The 19,824-nt window shown below is 42.8% G+C and overlaps 1 protein-coding gene across 3 annotated transcripts in view; it reads left to right on the forward strand.

The window, feature by feature from the left end:
* Positions 1-19,824, forward strand: part of SUSD1 (sushi domain containing 1) — a 295,273-nt gene that overhangs the window by 177,136 nt on the left and 98,313 nt on the right. For all 3 annotated transcript variants that reach the window (XM_073591463.1, XM_073591465.1, XM_073591471.1), the window contains exons 19-20: positions 1,597-1,679; positions 3,266-3,455. In XM_073591463.1, coding sequence (XP_073447564.1) covers positions 1,597-1,679; positions 3,266-3,455 — 273 coding nt within the window. The remainder of the gene's footprint in view (positions 1-1,596; positions 1,680-3,265; positions 3,456-19,824) is intronic.

Consider the following 19,824-nt stretch of genomic DNA (forward strand, 5'->3'; position numbering starts at 1 on the left):
AAACTTACTCTCTTTAATTTTATTCAGATTAGTGGCATATTTAGTTAAATGTTCTTTCAATTTTTTATCCCTATCTTGGTAACCCTCAAAGGAGACCACATTCCGAAGGTCTTTTTGCCATCCCTGTATTTCCTTGTCTATATCATCAATATCAGAACCATATTGATTAAACAAAATTTGCATAATTTTGATAGAACAGAATTGCAGATTGCAGATTAATAAGCACCCTTAAACTTAATAAGTGTCAAAGGAATTTATTTACAATTACATTAAGTTTATGCAAAGAGTCAATATTTGCAGTGTTGACCCTTCTTTTTGAAAACCTTTACAATTCGCCCTGGCATGCTGTCAATCCACTTCTTGGCCACATCCTGACTGATGGCCCATTCTTGCATAATCAATGCTTGGAGTTTGTCAGAATTTGTTGGAGATTTTTATTGTTCACCCGCCTCTTGAAGATTGACCACAAGTTCTCAATTGGATTAAGGTCTGGGGAGTTTCCTGGCCATGGACTGAAAATTTTGATGTTTTGTTCCCCAAGCCACTTGGTTATCACTTTTGCAAGGTGGCAAAGGTGCTCTATCATGCTTGGAAAAGGCATTGTTCCTCACCAAACTGTTCTTGGATGGTTGGACGAAGTTGCTCTTGAAGGATGTTTTAGTACCATTCTTTATTCATGGCTGTGTTCTTAGGCAAAATTGTGAGTGAGCCCACTCCCTTGTCTGAGAAGCAATCCCATACATTAATGGTCTCAGGATGCTTTACTGTTGGCATGACACAGGACTGATGGTAGCGCTCTCCTTTTCTTCTCTGGACAAGGTTTTTTCCGGATACTGCCAACAATTGGAAAGGGGGATTCATCAGAGAAAATGACTTTACCCCAGTCTTCAGCAGTCCAATCCCTGTACCTTTGCAGAATATCAGTCTCTCCCTGATGTTTTTCCTGGAGAGAAGTGGATTCTTTGCTTCCCTTCTTGACACCAGGCCATTCGCCAAAAGTCTTAGCCTCGCTGTGCGTGCAGATGCACTCACAATTGCCAGCTGCCATTCTTGAGCAAGCTCTGCACTGGTGGTACCCTGATCCCGCAGCTGAATCAACTGTAGGAGACAGCCCTGATGCTTGCTGGACTTTCTTGGGCACCCTGAAGCCTTCTTCACAAATGCAGTGGAAATGTTTTTTATGGGATTAAGTTTATTTTCATGGCAAAGAGGGACTTTCCAATTAATTGTAATTCATCTGATTACTCTTCATAACATTTTGGAGTATATGCAAATTGCCATCATAAAAGCCGATGCAGCAGACTTTGTGAAAATTAATATATGTGTCATTCTCAAAAGTTTTGGCCACGACTGTAGGAAGATAGGGATGGTTCAAAAGGCATTTTCCAAACCACGATGTATAGATTATTGTGATGTATGTTTGTTTTTACTGTTTGTAATAGATGTAGCATGCCCTACTTTATGTTGTTTTATATTGCTTTATTTGACTTAAATTTTTGTTTCTTTTGCACAAACTGAAGTATAAATGAGCATCTTTCTGTAAAACACAAGTCTCACATATTTAGATATTTCTTAACTATCAGTATATGTTTTTAGGAGGCCCTATTCAAAATTTGACATTACTTAATGACTCTTGTTTGGTATGGAGAAGAGAATCTAAGTCAGCAGAGCTGTATGTGGTAAGCTTTTGAAAATTTACCATTTTAATTAGCTATAAATGCTATAATTTGTCATGTGACACACTGTGCCTGATTTACTGAAGACAAATAGACTATGCACTTTGCAAGGGCATTTGCTTCAGAGCTTTGTAATTGAGGTGAAGCTCTGCTAACCTCCATCATCCAATCATGTGCAGGCAAAATGCATTTTTTTTATTTCCCTTGCATGTTATTGGGTATTCTTTGCAAAGTGAAGCTTCGCCTCATTTACTGAGCTCTGGAGAAAATACATTTGCAGAGTGCACAGTCTATTTTCCTTTAGTAAATCAACTATATTATTTCCAGGTTTTATTGCCAACCTTAAAGCTGAACTCCAACCTGCCCTTTATTGTTGTACAGTTATACAGGCTCCTCTCCTGCACTGAAATTGCTCACTAGGAAATCCACCTGAAAAAAATACTTTATGCATCCATTATGGCATCAAAACATTTTTAGAACAGTTGAGCTAATAGACTCAGAACATTTTTGCAGAATAGCCCAGAAAGATGTGAGCTCCAGGCCATTGATATTATACAAACTTCTTACAAAGACAATCCCCACTTTACTCCAGTTGAAACAAGGTTAAATCATCTGTGCTTTGTTGCAGCTTTACATCACTTCCTCTATTTTCCACATGAGTAGTACCTTGGACACTCCATCTGCACTTACTTGCCTTAATAGCAACAGGATTACACAATTCACTCTTTTTTGGCAGCCTTACTAGTCAAGGTGCACAATACCCTGACTGCACAGAGCTGGTGCTTACTTCTGAGATTTCCCAACAGTGCCAGCTAGTGCACAGCCCTCTTATGGGAACCTATACCCATGGTTAAACCCTTTCTAGTACCAGTGACCTAGTTTTCAAATGATAAGTGCTGTGTAAACTGTTGGCACTATATAAATCCTGTATAATAATAATATTAATCAGTGAGGCACACCTGATGGATGGACAAAGGCTCACAAACCCCTCCAAATTGTCCAACTAATTTTCAATGCCTGTTGATCTTACCATATGCAAGGATTGAGAGGGTTGGAAAACTTCTCTCAAAAAAATTAGCCTCTCTTAAAAAACTCTATGGGCATATCATGAGGCAGTATATGTATAAAAAATATTAATTTTTTTACAAAAAATTAAAACAACATATAACAAACCAACAACACTAGTTGACAATGTCAACAGAAATCCTGGAGATCATGCTTCCATAGACCACAGTTTCTCAGTTGTTAATAATTATATCACACAATTATAAATATAATGTCTTCTGTATTTATATTAATTACATTTACTTTTTGGCCTTTGAATAAGAGGGACTTTTTTCGTTTTAGATAGTGGAAAAGGGGTTAGAACCTCTATCAAATGCTGCTTGTCAGGGCATAGTTACAGAGATTTCTCCTCACATTCTGCTCTGTTGATAGCATTTTACGAGAAAGTAAAATGAAGTCTCCAACAGCAACACAGACAGAAAAAATGTTTTTCTAGACTAAATGTACTAAATGTAGCTGAAGACTATAACCCCTATAAACCAAAGTCTTTCCTATTTTTATTAATGTTTTCTACTGTTTTGTAGATTTCTGCCAATGGGCATAGATATCATCAGAAGGACTTCAAGCACATGCTCATATTTAATGTCAGCATAGATGAGCCACATCCAGTTATATGCTTAGAGCTAAAAAAGGAGACAAACTACACAGTGGAACTAATGTCAGTCTCTTACTCTCAATATCCTGCACAAATCAACATCCTTTCCACAATATCAGGTACAGTTCCAAACTGGTGTTTTACTGTAAAAAGGACTAGAAATATATATATTGTATTTTCCTTTTTAAGGTGTGAAAGAGAAAACATAAGATACATTTTGCAAGCTAGTACCAAGTCTATGATATCAGTATTCCTCTACGAGCACTACTCTTTCCAAGAGACCCCATTGACTGCTGACTTCAATCAACCCACATTTTCATGTGCTGATGTTCTTGTCTGCATTTCTTTGTTTTGGTGGTTTTGAATGTGTATGTTCTGTTTAGAAATGATCACCAGGTAACCTATATACAATGTGCGGGCATGATCTAACAGTTTTAAGCACATATGGAAGTGCAAATTGGAGCATGAATATTTGTATGCATGTACCTGTGCAGTGTGCACACTCTGACTACTGTAGGTTTACAATGACAGATGCCGTCAAAGAAGAGTTTGGGAACCATTTGCATTCAAATTCCTGCTGTCATAAAAGCTTATGTTTTTCTACTTCTAAAAAGATCCTTAACATGCTTTCCAAAGTGAATAGTTGTAGCAGTTTATTTTTTAGGAGAAAACAATATAATATGAAGTTTTTGGCCATGTGAGCTAAAAAAAGTTATCTAAGAGCAGCTATATTTAAGTGATTGTGGTAGTCACTTGAGCAATGATTGAATCAAAGTTTAAGAGAATAATGGAGCTATTTACTACAAATTATTCTAAATTATTGGTTGAAAGTCACATGTACATGAGGGTATAACAAACAACTCTTTCATAGCCTTTGATGTGCCAAAAATATCCTTGTTTTTCATTGTATATATCAATAAGTTCTTGTTCTCCAGACTAAAGCTGACACAGAATCAAAGCCCAAGGTCACCATCTGGGTGGACAGGCAGTGAGGGTTATGTAGATTCATTTATGTCCAAATCCAACCAATTCTGCAGTGAATTGTAGGCAGAACATTTCTACATTGAATGTTTTTTTAGTGGTAATAAAACAAGTTTAGAGTAATACTTAACTAAAGCTCAATCTGTTTACATTATAAATTATGATCAAATATGCTACAGTGTGTTTTTTATTATTTTGGTAATCCATCTAGTATTGTGTTTGATAGTAGAATTCCCTCAAGCGGAATTAAAAGTATTAGAATAACTACATAGTTAATGTAGGTCTGTAGCCAAACCTTTTATTTTTATTTTGGTAGTGTAAGTAATGGCTTCAGTCCCAATGAGTTTTTTTATGCTGTTTGTGTTTCTTTGGGGAGATTTCCCTTGACTTCCTGTACTGTCAACAGTGAGGGAAATGCGATCATTGATAATTTTCACCAGAGCAAGGTCGGCAGTGCTGGTGACCACATTATGTCTAGACTCTAGTAGGCTACAGAATCTAATCCCTTGAACGCACAGAATTTGGCTAACTTTAAATAGATATCAATTAACCATAAACCTAGGTTAAAATATATGTCTTACATGGGAGGGAACTCAAACATGCCCCATGACTGGCTCCTAATAAGTGAGCTAACAAAGTAAAATCTCAGAATCACTTTTTAATGCACTTTATGGATTCCGTGGCTCTCTCTCTTAATTTCACATACCTTCCACATACATTAACTCCTCTCACCAATGTCACATGATCATGAAGTCATTTGCTCCTTAGTATCTAGCATCAACTTTGGTAGTCAAAATCAGTGCCATTTTAGTGTGGTTATTTGATTGGGTATAGCCAACAGGATGCCTAATATTCTTTTGCTATTGGATATTAAGATCCAGTGAATTTATTTTAAACCTATATATGCTGCTACATTTATAACATTATTTGTATTGGTATTATTGAATTTACTTCATATTCTTGCTCTTCAGATAGCACTTGAACAGGTTGACTCCTTTTTCCAGACTTTCACTCATGAGCAAAGAATGGACAATTATTTTTTTCTGCGGGGAAAGGGGATGATTCTTAAACAGGAACACTGGCCAAAATGAAAATAGTTTGGAAGTATTAGAACATCTGGTTTACAGTATATTGCTGCCTGTGTCCATACTGGGGACACTTTTTTATACATCCTGTGCAAATGATAGTGGTCAGGTCACTGGTCCTGAGAATGTGTTGAAATCTTATCAGTGGGCCACAGTCATCAACAAGGACACTTTTTCTAAGACATGTGGGGAAGTGTTAGGTTTTTTGCTTTCTCTGTCAGGATTGGGGCGGTTCTTCCCAAAGGGAACTTAGAAAGCCAGTAAAGCCTAAAATATGAAAATAAAACCTGGGCTGGAATTCTACCTTAAAATGTATCCCAACCATTTAAATCTCAGTTAATCCTTAACATGTTGAAGTGATTGTAAACGATCATCTTGTAAAACAATCCATTCAGTTTATAATAGAAATAAAGGCAAAACATTTTTGTATAGCTATAAAAAAATATATAAATACCTTTTCCCCACTTTTTTTATAAGTAATCATTCTCCCTCTGTTCTCAGCTGTATAAGAGCTGGGGGGAGGAAAAGCAGCAGCAGTCTGATTATTAGAGGAGCATAGCTAGAGAACTGACTACTGTGTGCTCCCCTGGTTAGTGTGGTCAGTTTTTAATAGGAAAGCAGAGGGACTGGCAGGAGCACCAGGGATTTCACATAAAGGAAGCAACACAAGGAGAACAGGATGCTTTCTCATACAAGTGCATGGTACAGCAGATACATATCAGGAATATGAAGTGTTGGGGTAACAAACGCTTTAATTATAGTGGTTATTTCAAATGCATTTGTAAACTTCTTAAATCTGCAGCTTTATTAAAATAATACCTGGTTACCATTCCATGAAAGCCATTTGGTCAGACACTTCCTGTTAAAAGGGTGACGGATGCATCTTCTTGTTCTCTTTTTTTCTTATCTTTTCTTCATTTTCTTTTTCAATTTCTACATTGATATTTCTGTTTTTCCTTTGATTTGATACTTTTGCCTCTCTTTGGGAGAGACATTTTACTGTTATGAGAATGTTCTTAGTTGACAGTCCTAGCGGGCTAGTATACCTTTGTGTTGTCTATATGGTCAGCCACCCTTTCAGCTACATTTTACTTTTTTTATGTTGTTTTGAGCTCTGTAATACTTTGATAGTCTATAAGATTTGGTGCTAAGTGTATGCTGGTGAGACCCCAGTTACTGAATAGCAACATGACAACAATTATTGATATTTGTACTTCCGTTCTACATTGTACCCTTGTATGTGTAGGGGAATTATTTCTGCTATGCTTCACGTGATTGCTTAGAGGAGTACACCTTGGAACCCTGTGTGTACCCATATTGTATTGTATTGTTAACATTGATGACTTCTTTTGCTATGACTGTCATTTGTTGAACTGACAAGCTCAGTTTTGTATATTTTTTTTTGTAAAACCAATAAAAAAATGATTGAAACAGAAAAGGGTGGCAAATGCCCCCCGATTGCTCTCCTGTGTTGTCACGTGTGCATCCAGTGGAGATTGCAAGGGACCATGCTGACACAGATTGCAAACTTTTGTCAGAAATAGCAAGGTGGTCCTGACCAGGAGAGTGACCAAACCTTTTCTAGGACTGTAAATATGTGCCAGTACATGGGATATTCTGTTTTCTGTATTATAGACCTAAAAAAGGGGAAACTGTGGGTCATTTTATTTGCAGCCTAGCTTAATATATATTTATGTCTTATCCACTGGAGACACTTTTTTATTCCTTGTTGTTATTGTCCATTTATTATTTCATTTTTGGTAAAAAGAGACACTGTGGGTCATTCCATTTGCTGCCCTGTAGCTGGATAAATATATATTTGTCTCATCCACTAAGAGATGCCTTTTTGTTCATGGTTATTGTCTATTTCTTATATTTTATGTAAAAAGCTGAAGGGTAACAGTGAAAGTATCATAATCAGTAATTAGCAGTAATTATCCTTTTAGAAATCAGCATAATGATCATATAAAGATCATGAAGATCTAATTTTTCTGTACTGTTTTGGGATAACCAGAGATAAGACACTAGGCTGTATAAAGTAATTATGAAGAAACAAAAGATAGTAAATAGGTTATAATCCTGTGAAAGCAGTCCACACCAAACAGCTGAAATATACAAATCATATTAGGTGTAATTAAAAATGTGCATTGAGTGGTTTGCAATAGTCTTTAAATAGATCAGGTCAGACTAAATTTCATACGTTTTCTTTGTCTTTCCCGAGAACAGCTTCACAAAGAGAGATTTGAAAAACTGATAGAAAAAGCTAATGTCATTTACAGCTGCCAGAATACCAATTTGTGTGTCAACATATGCCCTGAAAAGGAAGAACACATACATTAGTTGAGCACTAGAAAAGCAGTATATAGCAGGGCGTGGCCAAGAGCGGCATGTGAACGGACATGTTTCACAGAGCTCCCGCGTAAGATTCTTAACTTACCCTGCTCCCGCCCGGAATAACCCCCTGATTTTCACATGCATGCCGCAGCTACAGCACACACTCCTGGAGACCGAGGTCACTTGATCTTGTGGTATGGTGACCTGTAAACAGAAGGGAGATGGCGTGCTGCGCTAACCCCCAACATGTCGCCGAGGCGGCTTCCTCCCAGCGCTCATGAGGATACACACAGAAAGGAGCTGGTAAGCCTCCTAAGACCCCTAAAGCCCTGCGAAAAGACCCCCCGCGGGACATGCTGTATTACACTCAGAAATTAAACGAGGCAGCCAAACAGCACATAGAGGAAGACTTAGCCCAGCTATCTCCCATGCACAGGAAGATACACAATGTACACAGGGCCCCTCTGGTTTCTTATCTTTTCTTCATTTTCTTTTTCAATGTCTACATTGGTATTTCTGTTTTTCCTTTGATTTGATACTTTTGTCTCTCTTTAGGTGAGACGTTTTACTGTTATGAGAATGTTCTTAGTTGACAGTCCTAGCGGGCTAGTATACCTTTGTGTTATCTATATGGTCAGCCACCCTTTTTGCTACATTTTACTTTTTTTATGTTGTTTTGAGCTCTGTAATACTTTGATAGTCTATAAGATTTGGTGCTAAGTGTATGCTGGTGAGACCCCACTTATTGAATAGCAACATGACAACAATTATTGATATTTGTACTTCCGTTCTACATTGTACCCTTGTATGTGTAGGGGCTAGGGATGAGCTTCGTGTTCGAGTCGAACCCATGTTCGACTCGAACATCGGCTGTTCGATCGTTCGTCGAATTGCGAATGATATGGGCCGTTCGCGCCAAGTTCGTGTGGCGCGTCACGGCCCATAATTCACTGTGGCATCACAGTGCATTGCTTGCTGATGATTGGCCAAGCATGCACTATGACCCGCATGCTTGGCCAATCACAGCGCCGCCTTAACAGAGAGCCATAATTGGCCAAAGCCAAGGAGGCTTTGGCCAATTATGGCTCAGGGGATTTAGTACACGCCCCACACTATATAAGGCCGCCTGCACGGCGGCCCTGTGCAGTGTGTTCCGGTGTGCTGAGAAATAGAGAGAGAGAGAGAGACAGTGTCATTTCATTTGAGTTAGCTAGATTAGGCAGGACAGTCAGTCAGTTAGCTGCACTTAAAGTGTATTGTCTATATATATATGCATCCCAGGTGTTGCATATATATATATATATATATATATATATATATATATATATATATATATATATATACACTGTATTCAGTTTAGCTAGATCCGTTCCTGTTATCTTCTAGACTATTTACATTTAGTGCAGTGCGTCCTGCTCACAGTGTTCAGCTAGATCCGTTCCTGTTATCTTCTTACTGACAGGCAGGCTTGTCTTGTTACAGTATTTTGAAGAAAATTACTGGTGTTCTTTTGATCCTATTAGTACCACAGTCAGGCAGCTAGACTATTTACATTTAGTGCAGTGCGTCCTGCTCACAGTGTTCAGTTAGATCCGTTCCTGTTCTCTTCTTACTGACAGGCAGGCTTGTCTTGTTACAGTATATAAAGCTACCTGAAGAAAATTACTGGTGTTCTTTTGATCCTATTAGTACCACAGCCAGGCAGCTAGACTATTTACATTTAGTGCAGAGCGTCCTGCTCACAGTGTTCTGCTAAACCTACAAGTTAGTGGGGTGCGTCCTGCTCACAGTGTTCAGCTAGATCCGTTTCTGTTATCTTCTTACTGACAGGCAGGCTTGTCTTGTTACAGTAAATACAGCTACCTGAAGAAAATTGCTTGTGTTCTTTTGATCCTATTAGTACCACAGTCAGGCAGCTAGACTATTTACAGTTAGTGCAGTGCGTCCTGCTCACAGTGTTCTGCTAAACCTACAAGTTAGTGGGGTGCGTCCTGCTCACAGTGTTCAGCTAAACCTACAAGTTAGTGGGGTGCGTCCACCTCACAGTGTTCAGCTAAACCTACAAGCTAGTGGGGTGCGTCCTGCTCACAGTGTTCAGCTAGATCCATTTCTGTTATCTTCTTACTGACAGGCAGGCTTGTCTTGTTACAGTAAATACAGCTACCTGAAGAAAATTGCTTGTGTTCTTTTGATCCTATTAGTACCACAGTCAGGCAGCTAGACTATTTACAGTTAGTGCAGTGCGTCCTGCTCACAGTGTTCTGCTAAACCTACAAGTTAGTGGGGTGCGTCCTGCTCACAGTGTTCAGCTAAACCTACAAGTTAGTGGGGTGCATCCACCTCACAGTGTTCAGCTAAACCTACAAGCTAGTGGGGTGCGTCCTGCTCACAGTGTTCAGCTAGATCCGTTTCTGTTATCTTCTTACTGACAGGCAGGCTTGTCTTGTTACAGTAAATACAGCTACCTGAAGAAAATTGCTGGTGTTCTTTTGATCCTATTAGTACCACAGTCAGGCAGCTAGACTATTTACAGTTAGTGCAGTGCGTCCTGCTCACAGTGTTCTGCTAAACCTACAAGTTAGTGGGGTGCGTCCTGCTCACAGTGTTCAGCTAAACCTACAAGTTAGTGGGGTGCATCCACCTCACAGTGTTCAGCTAAACCTACAAGCTAGTGGGGTGCGTCCTGCTCACAGTGTTCAGCTAGATCCGTTTCTGTTATCTTCTTACTGACAGGCAGGCTTGTCTTGTTACAGTAAATACAGCTACCTGAAGAAAATTGCTGGTGTTCTTTTGATCCTATTAGTACCACAGTCAGGCAGCTAGACTATTTACAGTTAGTGCAGTGCGTCCTGCTCACAGTGTTCTGCTAAACCTACAAGTTAGTGGGGTGCGTCCTGCTCACAGTGTTCAGCTAAACCTACAAGTTAGTGGGGTGCGTCCACCTCACAGTGTTCAGCTAAACCTACAAGCTAGTGGGGTGCGTCCTGCTCACAGTGTTCAGCTAGATCCGTTTCTGTTATCTTCTTACTGACAGGCAGGCTTGTCTTGTTACAGTAAATAAAGCTACCTGAAGAAAATTGCTGGTGTTCTTTTGATCCTATTAGTACCACAGTCAGGCAGCTAGACTATTTACAGTTAGTGCAGTGCGTCCTGCTCACAGTGTTCTGCTAAACCTACAAGTTAGTGGGGTGCGTCCTGCTCACAGTGTTCAGCTAAACCTACAAGTTAGTGGGGTGCGTCCACCTCACAGTGTTCAGCTAAACCTACAAGCTAGTGGGGTGCGTCCTGCTCACAGTGTTCAGCTAGATCCGTTTCTGTTATCTTCTTACTGACAGGCAGGCTTGTCTTGTTACAGTAAATACAGCTACCTGAAGAAAATTGCTGGTGTTCTTTTGATCCTATTAGTACCACAGTCAGGCAGCTAGACTATTTACAGTTAGTGCAATGCGTCCTGCTCACAGTGTTCTGCTAAACCTACAAGTTAGTGGGGTGCCTCCTGCTCACAGTGTTCAGCTAAACCTACAAGTTAGTGGGGTGCGTCCACCTCACAGTGTTCAGCTAAACCTACAAGCTAGTGGGGTGCGTCCTGCTCACAGTGTTCAGCTAGATCTGTTTCTGTTATCTTCTTACTGACAGGCAGGCTTGTCTTGTTACAGTAAATACAGCTACCTGAAGAAAATTGCTGGTGTTCTTTTGATCCTATTAGTACCACAGTCAGGCAGCTAGACTATTTACAGTTAGTGCAGTGCGTCCTGCTCACAGTGTTCAGCTAAATCTACAAGTTAGTGGGGTGCGTCCACCTCACAGTGTTCAGCTAAAGCTACCTGTAGAAGGTTGGTGGTGTTCTCATACTACAGGCAGGCAGTTGATTTTACTAGCTGCAGTATCAGTACATATATATATATATATATCCCAGCTTAGTGCAGCTACAGGCCATTAGTATGTCTGGAAGGCCAAGAAGGAGAGGCAGACAGTCACAAGCCAATAAGAGAGGGCAAGCAGGCTCTGTGTCTAGTGCTGGTCGTGGAGACGGTGCATCCTCATCAGCACGTGGCCATGGGACACGCTTGGCCTTTTTTTTGGCAGCTGGCCATGTTGAGCCGCAACATGCGGAAGACTTGGTCGAGTGGATGACCAAGCCGTCCTCATCCTCCTCATCCTCTCTCACCCATGCCCAGGGTACTTTGTCTGGCAAAGCAGCGGCTTCTTCCCTCGGCTCAATGTCATCAGTGACTCCTTCCCTAGCCCCACCATGTCCTCCTGAGGAGTCCCTCGAACTGTTTGACCACAGTGTTGGGTACATGCTCCAGGAGGATGCCCAGCGTTTGGAAGGCTCTGATGATGATACTGAGCTCGATGAAGGCAGTAACATGAGCACGGACAGAGGGGGTGCCCAAGAAGGACAGCAATCTGGCAGTCATGCTCCCCCTGCTGCAGCATACTGCCAGGTTTGCTCCAGTGATGAGGAGGGAGGGGATGATGAGGTCACTGACTCAACGTGGGTACCTGATAGGAGAGAGGAGGAGGAGGAGGCGGCACATCACCAACGAGGCAGGATGCCCTCCAGGGGCCAGCCTAAGGGCAGCACATTGACTGCATCACACCCCAAAGCTCCACATGTGCAGGGCGCTGCAGTCTCTGCGCGTTATTCAAAAAGTTCTTTGGTGTGGGCCTTTTTTGAGACGAGTGCATCAGATCGCACCGCTGCTATTTGCAACATATGTCTCAAGCGTATCTCGCGTGGCCAAAACATCTCCCGCTTGGGTACCACATGCTTGACCAGACATATGTTGACCTGCCATGCAGTTCATTGGCAAGCGTATCTAAAAGACCCACACCAAAGAACAAAGAGGACCTCTCCTTGCTCCTCATCAGCTGAGATTTCCAACCCCACTAGACCTTCAGTCCTCTCTGAGACCTGCACTGAGAGGAATGAAGGTGTAGAATTAGGTGTGTCACAGCCAAGTACTTGTGGGCAATCTGATTTTGGTACACCGACGTCAGATTCTACCAGGCAAATTTCCCTGCCCCAGCTGCTGTACCGCCGAAAGAAGTTTGCTCCCAGCCATCCACATGCCCAGCGGTTGAATGCTAGCTTGGCAAAATTGCTAGCACTTCAACTGCTGCCTTTTCAGTTGGTAGACTCTGCCCCCTTCCATGAGTTTGTGGAATGTGCGGTTCCTCAGTGGCAGGTACCCAAACGCCACTTTTTCTCACGGAAGGCGATTCCGGCTCTCTACCAGCATGTGGAAGGCAATGTCCATGCCTCGCTGTGACTGGGCGGTCAGCGGTAAGGTGCATATTACCGCTGACTCATGGTCCAGCAGGCATGGACAGGGACGTTACCTAAGTTTCACGGCGCATTGGGTGACTCTGCTGGCAGCTGGGAAGGATGCAGGACAAGGTGCAGTAGTGTTGGAGGTTGTTCCGCCACTACGCCTCCAAAATGCTAATGATTGTGACACACCTCTCTCCTCCACCCCCTCCTCTTCTTCTTCCTCCATGGCCTCTTCCTCGGAACCAGCGGTGCTCCGTAGTCATTCAAGGGGCTACGCAATGCGGTGCTTGAGCTGGTGTGCTTGGGGGACAGGAGCCACACTGGGGCAGAGGTTCTGTCAGCTCTGCAGGGGCAGGTTCAGAGGTGGTTGACGCCACGCCAACTTAAGGCAGGAATGGTGGTTTGTGACAATGGCACCAACCTCCTCTCTGCCCTCCGACAGGGACAAATGACCCATGTGCCCTGTTTGGCTCACGTCCTTAACTTGGTGGTGCAGCGGTTCTTGGGCAGGTACCCGGGCTTACAGGATGTCCTGAGGCAGGCCAGGAAAGTCTGTGTGCATTTCCGCCGGTCATATAATGCCAGTGCTCGGCTGACGGACCTCCAAAAGGAGTTTAACCTGCCCAAGAACCGCCTAATCTGTGACATGCCCACCAGGTGGAACTCAACGTTGGCCATGCTGCAGCGGCTGCACACGCAGCAGAGGGCCATCAATGAGTACCTGTGCGACTATGGCACCAGGACAGGGTCAGGGGAGCTTGTTTTTTTTTCCCCACGCCAGTGGGCCATGATCAGGGATGCATGCACTGTCCTGTCACCATTTGAGGAGGCCACGAGGATGGTGAGCAGTGACAGTGCATGCATCAGTGACACTGTCCCCCTTGTCCACCTGTTGGAGCACACGCTGCGTGGAATAATGGACAGGGCACTTGAGGCAGAACAGAGGCAGGAAGAGGAGGACTTCCTTAGCTCTCAAGGCCCCCTTTATCCAGACAGTGTTCCTGCGTGCCCGCCGATCACACAGGAAGAGGACGAGGAGGAGGAGGAGGAGGAAGATTGTGTCAGTATGGAGGTGGAGCCTGGCACTCAGCATCAGCAGGAGTCTTTAAGGTATCAGTCCCAAGAAACACATGGACTTGTACGTGGCTGGGAGGAGGTGGCTGCGGACCATGTCGTCCTTAGTGACCCAGAGGACTCCGGACCGAATGCCTCAGCAAACCTACGCTGCATGGCCTCCCTGATCCTGCAAAGCCTGCGTAAGGATCCTCGTATTCGTGGTATCAAGGAGAAGGACCAATACTGGCTGGCAACCCTCCTTGATCCACGTTACAAGGGTAAGGTTGCGGACCTTATCTTGCCATCGCAGAGGGAGCAGAGGATGAAACATCTTCGGGAGGCCTTGCAGAAAGGTCTGTGCAACGCGTTCCCAGAGACTGGGAGGTTACAAACTCCTGTTTCTGGACAACGTGTTGCTGAGGCTTCGGTCAGTCAAAGAAGGAGCGTTGGAGAAGGTGGCCGTCTGACCGATGCGTTCAGACAATTTTTTGGTCCGCAGCCCCAAGGTATGATCGGTTCCAGCAACCATCGCCAGCGTCTGTTTTACATGGTGCAGGAATACCTAGGGGCAAGATCAGACTTGGACACCTTTCCCACCGAAAATCCTCTGGGTTACTGGGTCTTGAGGATGGATCACTGGCCAGAGCTTGCACAGTATGCAATTGAGCTACTGGCCTGTCCTGCATCCAGCGTTCTTTCGGAACGCACATTCAGTGCTGCTGGAGGCGTGGTAACCGATCACAGGGTGCGTCTGTCCACTGACTCGGTCGATCGACTGACCTTCATAAAAATGAATCAGTCTTGGATCACCACCAGCTACCAAGCACCTGATGCTGATGTAACCGAATAATTTTTTTTGAAATCTCAGATCCCTTCAAAGACTGCCTATGCTGATGCTGAGTGACTATCCCTGAGTAATTATCCTCTTCCTCCTCAATCATCACGCTGATAGCTTGTAAGAACATTTTTGGTTCTGGGCGCCACCACCAGTGCCTAAGGCACAATTTTTCAGCCCCTGTTTAACAGGGGCGTGTAATTACAATTTTTGATGCAATACTTTGCAGCAGGGCTCGTTCCTGCGTTCCAACTAGAGTGTCTGTGAGGGGTTGCAGTGTTGTGGCACCAGCACCAGTGCCTAAGGCCCATTTTTTCTGCCCCTGTTTAACAGGGGCGTGTAATTACAATTTTTGATGCAATACTTTGCAGCAGGGCTCGTTCCTGCGTTCCAACTACAGTGTCTGTGAGGGGTTGCAGTGTTGTGGCACCAGCACCAGTGCCTAAGGCCCATTTTTTCTGCCCCTGTTTAACAGGGGCGTGTAATTACAATTTTTGATGCAATACTTTGCAGCAGGGCTCGTTCCTGCGTTCCAACTAGAGTGTCTGTGAGGGGTTGCAGTGTTGTGGCACCAGCACCAGTGCCTAAGGCCCAATTTTTCAGCCCTTGTTTAACAGGGGCGTGTAATTACAATTTTTGATGCAATACTTTGCAGCAGGGCTCGTTCCTGCGTTCCAACTAGAGTGTCTGTGAGGGGTTGCAGTGTTGTGGCACCAGCACCAGTGCCTAAGGCCTAATTTTTCAGCTCCTGTTCAACAGGGGCATGTAATTACAATTCTTGATCTAATATTTCACAGCAGGGCCCTGTGAGGGCTTACAGTGTTGTGGCCACAGCAACACCTAAGGCCCAAATTTCTGCTGAGTATATAGGGCAGGACCCTACTTTCAAACAACTAACTTACAAACGACTCCTACTTGCAAACGGAAGGAGAAAACAGGAAGTGAGATGAAATCTACCCCTAGGAAGGGAAATTCTCTCCTGTAAGAGTTAATATGGGAAAAACATTTCTCCTTTCCACTGATGCTTTCCAATCCATTGGGACAAAAAGTGAGGTGAAATCTTCTGAAGAGGAGGAAAGACAGCAAAACAAATGTCACAGGGGTGATAACCCTTCCCTATGTTTTCCAAAAAGCTTAAAAAAGATTTTTTGGCTGGAGCTAAACACGTTAAAAATGTACCCGTTCAAAATTACAAAGAGATTCTACTTAACAACAAACCTACAGTCCCTGTCTTGTTTGCACCGCCTGTATACTGCTGCTCGGAGTATATAGGGCCTGGTGGCCCCACACCTTTCCTTATTTTAATTTGGGTGTGGGGTTCCCCTTAATATCTATACAAGACCCAAAGGGCCTGGTAATGGACTGGGGGGTACCCATGCCGTTTGTCTCACTGATTTTCATCCATATTGCCAGGACCCGACATTACATTAAACCCGCAAGCAGTTTTAAATGAGATTTTTTCCTTTAAAAATGACATTTGGTGCAGGGACTGTTCTAAACACGGGAAACACGCGTCACTTTACAGGCATACTATAGACACCCCTCAGGTACGATATTTAAAGGAATATTTCACTTTTTTTTTTTTTTTACTTTAAGCATCATTAAAATCACTGCTCCCGAAAAAACGGCCGTTTTTAAAAGTTTTTTTTGCATTGATACATGTCCCCTGGGGTAGGACCCGGGTCCCCAAACCCTTTTTAGGACAATACCATGCAAATTAGTTTTTAAAATGAGCACTTTTGATTTTGAACGTTCGAGTCCCATAGACGTCAATGGGGTTCTAACGTTCGTGCGAACTTTCGGTCCGTTCGCAGGTTCTGGTGCGAACCGAACCGGGGGGTGTTCGGCTCATCCCTTGTAGGGGCATTATTTCTGCTATGCTTCACGTGATTGCTTAGAGGAGTACACCTTGGAACCCTGTGTGTACCCATATTGTATTGTATTGTTAATACTGATGACTTCTTTTGCTATGACTGTCATTTGTTGAACTGACGAGCTCAGTTTTATATATATATATTTTTGGAAACCAATAAAAAAATGATTGAAACAGAAAAGGGTGGCAAATGGCTCCCAATTGCTCTCCTGTGTTGTCACATGTGTACCCAGTGGAGATTGCAAGGGACCATGCTGACACAGATTGCAAACTGTTGTCACAAATAGCAAGGTGGTCCTGACCAGGAGAGTGACCAAACCTTTTCTAGGACTGTAAATACCAATTTGTGTGTCAGCATATGCCCTGAAAAGGAAGAATAGATACATTAGTTGAGCACTAGAAAAGCAGTATATAGCAGGGTGTGGCCAAGAGTGGCATGTGAACGGACATGTTTCACAGAGCTCCCGCATAAGATTCTTAACTTACCCTGCTCCCGTCCGGAATAACCCCCTGATTTTCACCCACACACCCGCCGCAGCTACAGCAGACACTCCTGGAGACTGAGGTCACTTGATCTGGTGGTATGGTGACCTGTAAACAGAAGGGAGACGGCGTGTAGAGGGGAAGAGGGGGGAGATGATGCTGATCAACCCACCCTAGCTGTCCACAAGTGCACAGTGTCAGTGGATATGCTTAAGGAACACTTTGGGGGCTTGAAGGAGGAAGTGGGGCTGATTCGCCATGATCTGCAAAAAATAAGAGAACGCAATACTGCAGTGGAGGGTCACATAAGTGACATGGAGGACAAGTTACCACCATTGACGAGGGAGCTGCAATCCACAACATGCATTGCTAAAGCCGCTGAACATAAAACAGATGACATTGAAAACCGCTTTAGGCGGAATAATATCCTGATAGTGGGCCTCCCCGAGAGGGTGGAGGGAAGGGACCCCACAGAATATGTAGAGCAATGGTTGCTGAATACATTTGGCAAGAAAGCATTCACTCCATTATACTCAGTGGAAAGGGCTCACAGGGTTCCACCTAGGCCTCTCCCGCCTGGTCATCCTCCCTGCACCATGCTGGCCAGACTTCTCAATTTCAAAGAAAAGTAGATAGTGCTCCGTCTGGCCAGAGAACGTCGCAACATCCAGTTTAACGGCACTCAGATCTCCTTTTACCCTGACTACTCGGGAGATGTGCAACACCGCAGGGCGAAATTTACAGAGGTCAAGAAAAGGTTCCAAAATCTTCAGGCTTCTTACATCATGCTGTTTCCTACTAGGCTCCATATCCTGGCTCGGGGACAAGCCCACTTCTTTGATTCATCCACGGAGGCCTCCGACTGGCTGGATGCCAATGAGTATACGCTGAGCCAAGCTAGAAGAGATGCGGCGGAGGTAGATTAAGCCCCACCTTTGGGTTCCATTGCCAGTTTACCATAACCCACAGGGCCAACGGCTGCCTGCTACAATGCCCTCAAACATTCTGAAAATCCGGCTGGGAGACATTGTCACCCTGTCTACCCAGTGAGCAAGAATTCTATACACGATTGCTCGTTCATTGGATTGTAGCACGATAGTCGACTCTGGTCAATATATGGAGAGGTGGCCCTCTGGGCTTGCGCACTGCAGATAGCTATTGTAGCAGACTGGGTAAAGGAATACTAACTGGTACAATGGTGATTAGGGACACTGGTGAAAATATGTAAAAAGAAAAAAAATTTTATATCTATATATATCACAATGGCCAGTACCAAGAACTGTGGCCCGCTATGCGCCCCAGGGGGGAGGACGTATGGGTCCTTCCAGAACAAAAGAGCAGCGCTCGCTATATATATACAGTGGGGACGGAAAGTATTCAGACCCCCTTAAATTTTTCACTCTTTGTTATATTGCAGCCATTTGCTAAAATCATTTAAGTTCATTTTTTTTTGCTGAAATCATTTAAGTTCATTTTTTTCCTCATTATTGTACACACTGCACCCCATATTGACAGAAAAACACAGCATTGTTGACATTTTTGCAGATTTATTAAAAAAGAAAAACTGAAATATCACATGGTCCTAAGTATTCAGCCCCTTTTCTCAGTATTTAGTAGAAGCGCCCTTTTGATCTAAAACAGCCATGAGTCTTTTTGGGAAAGATGCAACAGTTTTTCTGGAGAAGGTCTTCGTCCAGGATATATATATATATATATATATATATATATATATATATATACATATACATATATATATATATACATTGGCTGGGCAGCAAGTGGTTACATTGGAACTTCACTCTTTCAATCAACACTGAATATTTTTAATTTGTTTGCTGCTAGAATTAGTAAATAGATAGTATATCATAGTCATTTTTTAAAACTTTTTTTTTACATTTCTCCAGTTACTTCCTGGTTTCTAGGCCTAGGCAAATAATATCATACATCCCTGGAGACTTCAGGAGGGGAGGAGGGGATTCCTTAGCTAAGCGCAGCCTCCTGCTGGCATACCTGAGCTAAGGGCAGATGGATTCCAGGAACCAAATGCTATATGATTCATCTGCCCTTACTCAGAATGGCCATGGCCCGAAATTCTAGGTGGTGTTTTTCAAAAGAAAAAGCAAAAGAAAGCATGGAGCCATGGAGCCATGGATGGATGGGGGAGTTTTCTTTGAATATTAAAAACGAATAAATAGAACTTTTGGTTTGTGGTGCTGTATAAGGATTATATATATATATATATATATATATATATATATATATATATAGATAGATAGATAGATAGATAGATAGATAGATAGATAGATAGATAGATAGATAGATAGATAGATAGATAGATAGATAGATAGATGGATAGATAGATAGATAGATATCAAAACTCTGGATGTAAATAGTTTGATTTTAAAATAGATTTAAAATCTACATAACTGATATCTAGTTTACTAATGGGTATCATTAACAATGGCCATTTCTAACGCAAACCACTTTTTTTTTCATCCATTGCTGTATCTCAGTGCTGCTCTCTTAACATTTTTTAGCTTAAAGTGGATGTAAACCCTGTCCT

This window comes from Aquarana catesbeiana, linkage group LG01 (genome assembly GCF_042186555.1).
Source record: "Aquarana catesbeiana isolate 2022-GZ linkage group LG01, ASM4218655v1, whole genome shotgun sequence".
NCBI classification, from domain to species: domain Eukaryota; kingdom Metazoa; phylum Chordata; class Amphibia; order Anura; family Ranidae; genus Aquarana; species Aquarana catesbeiana.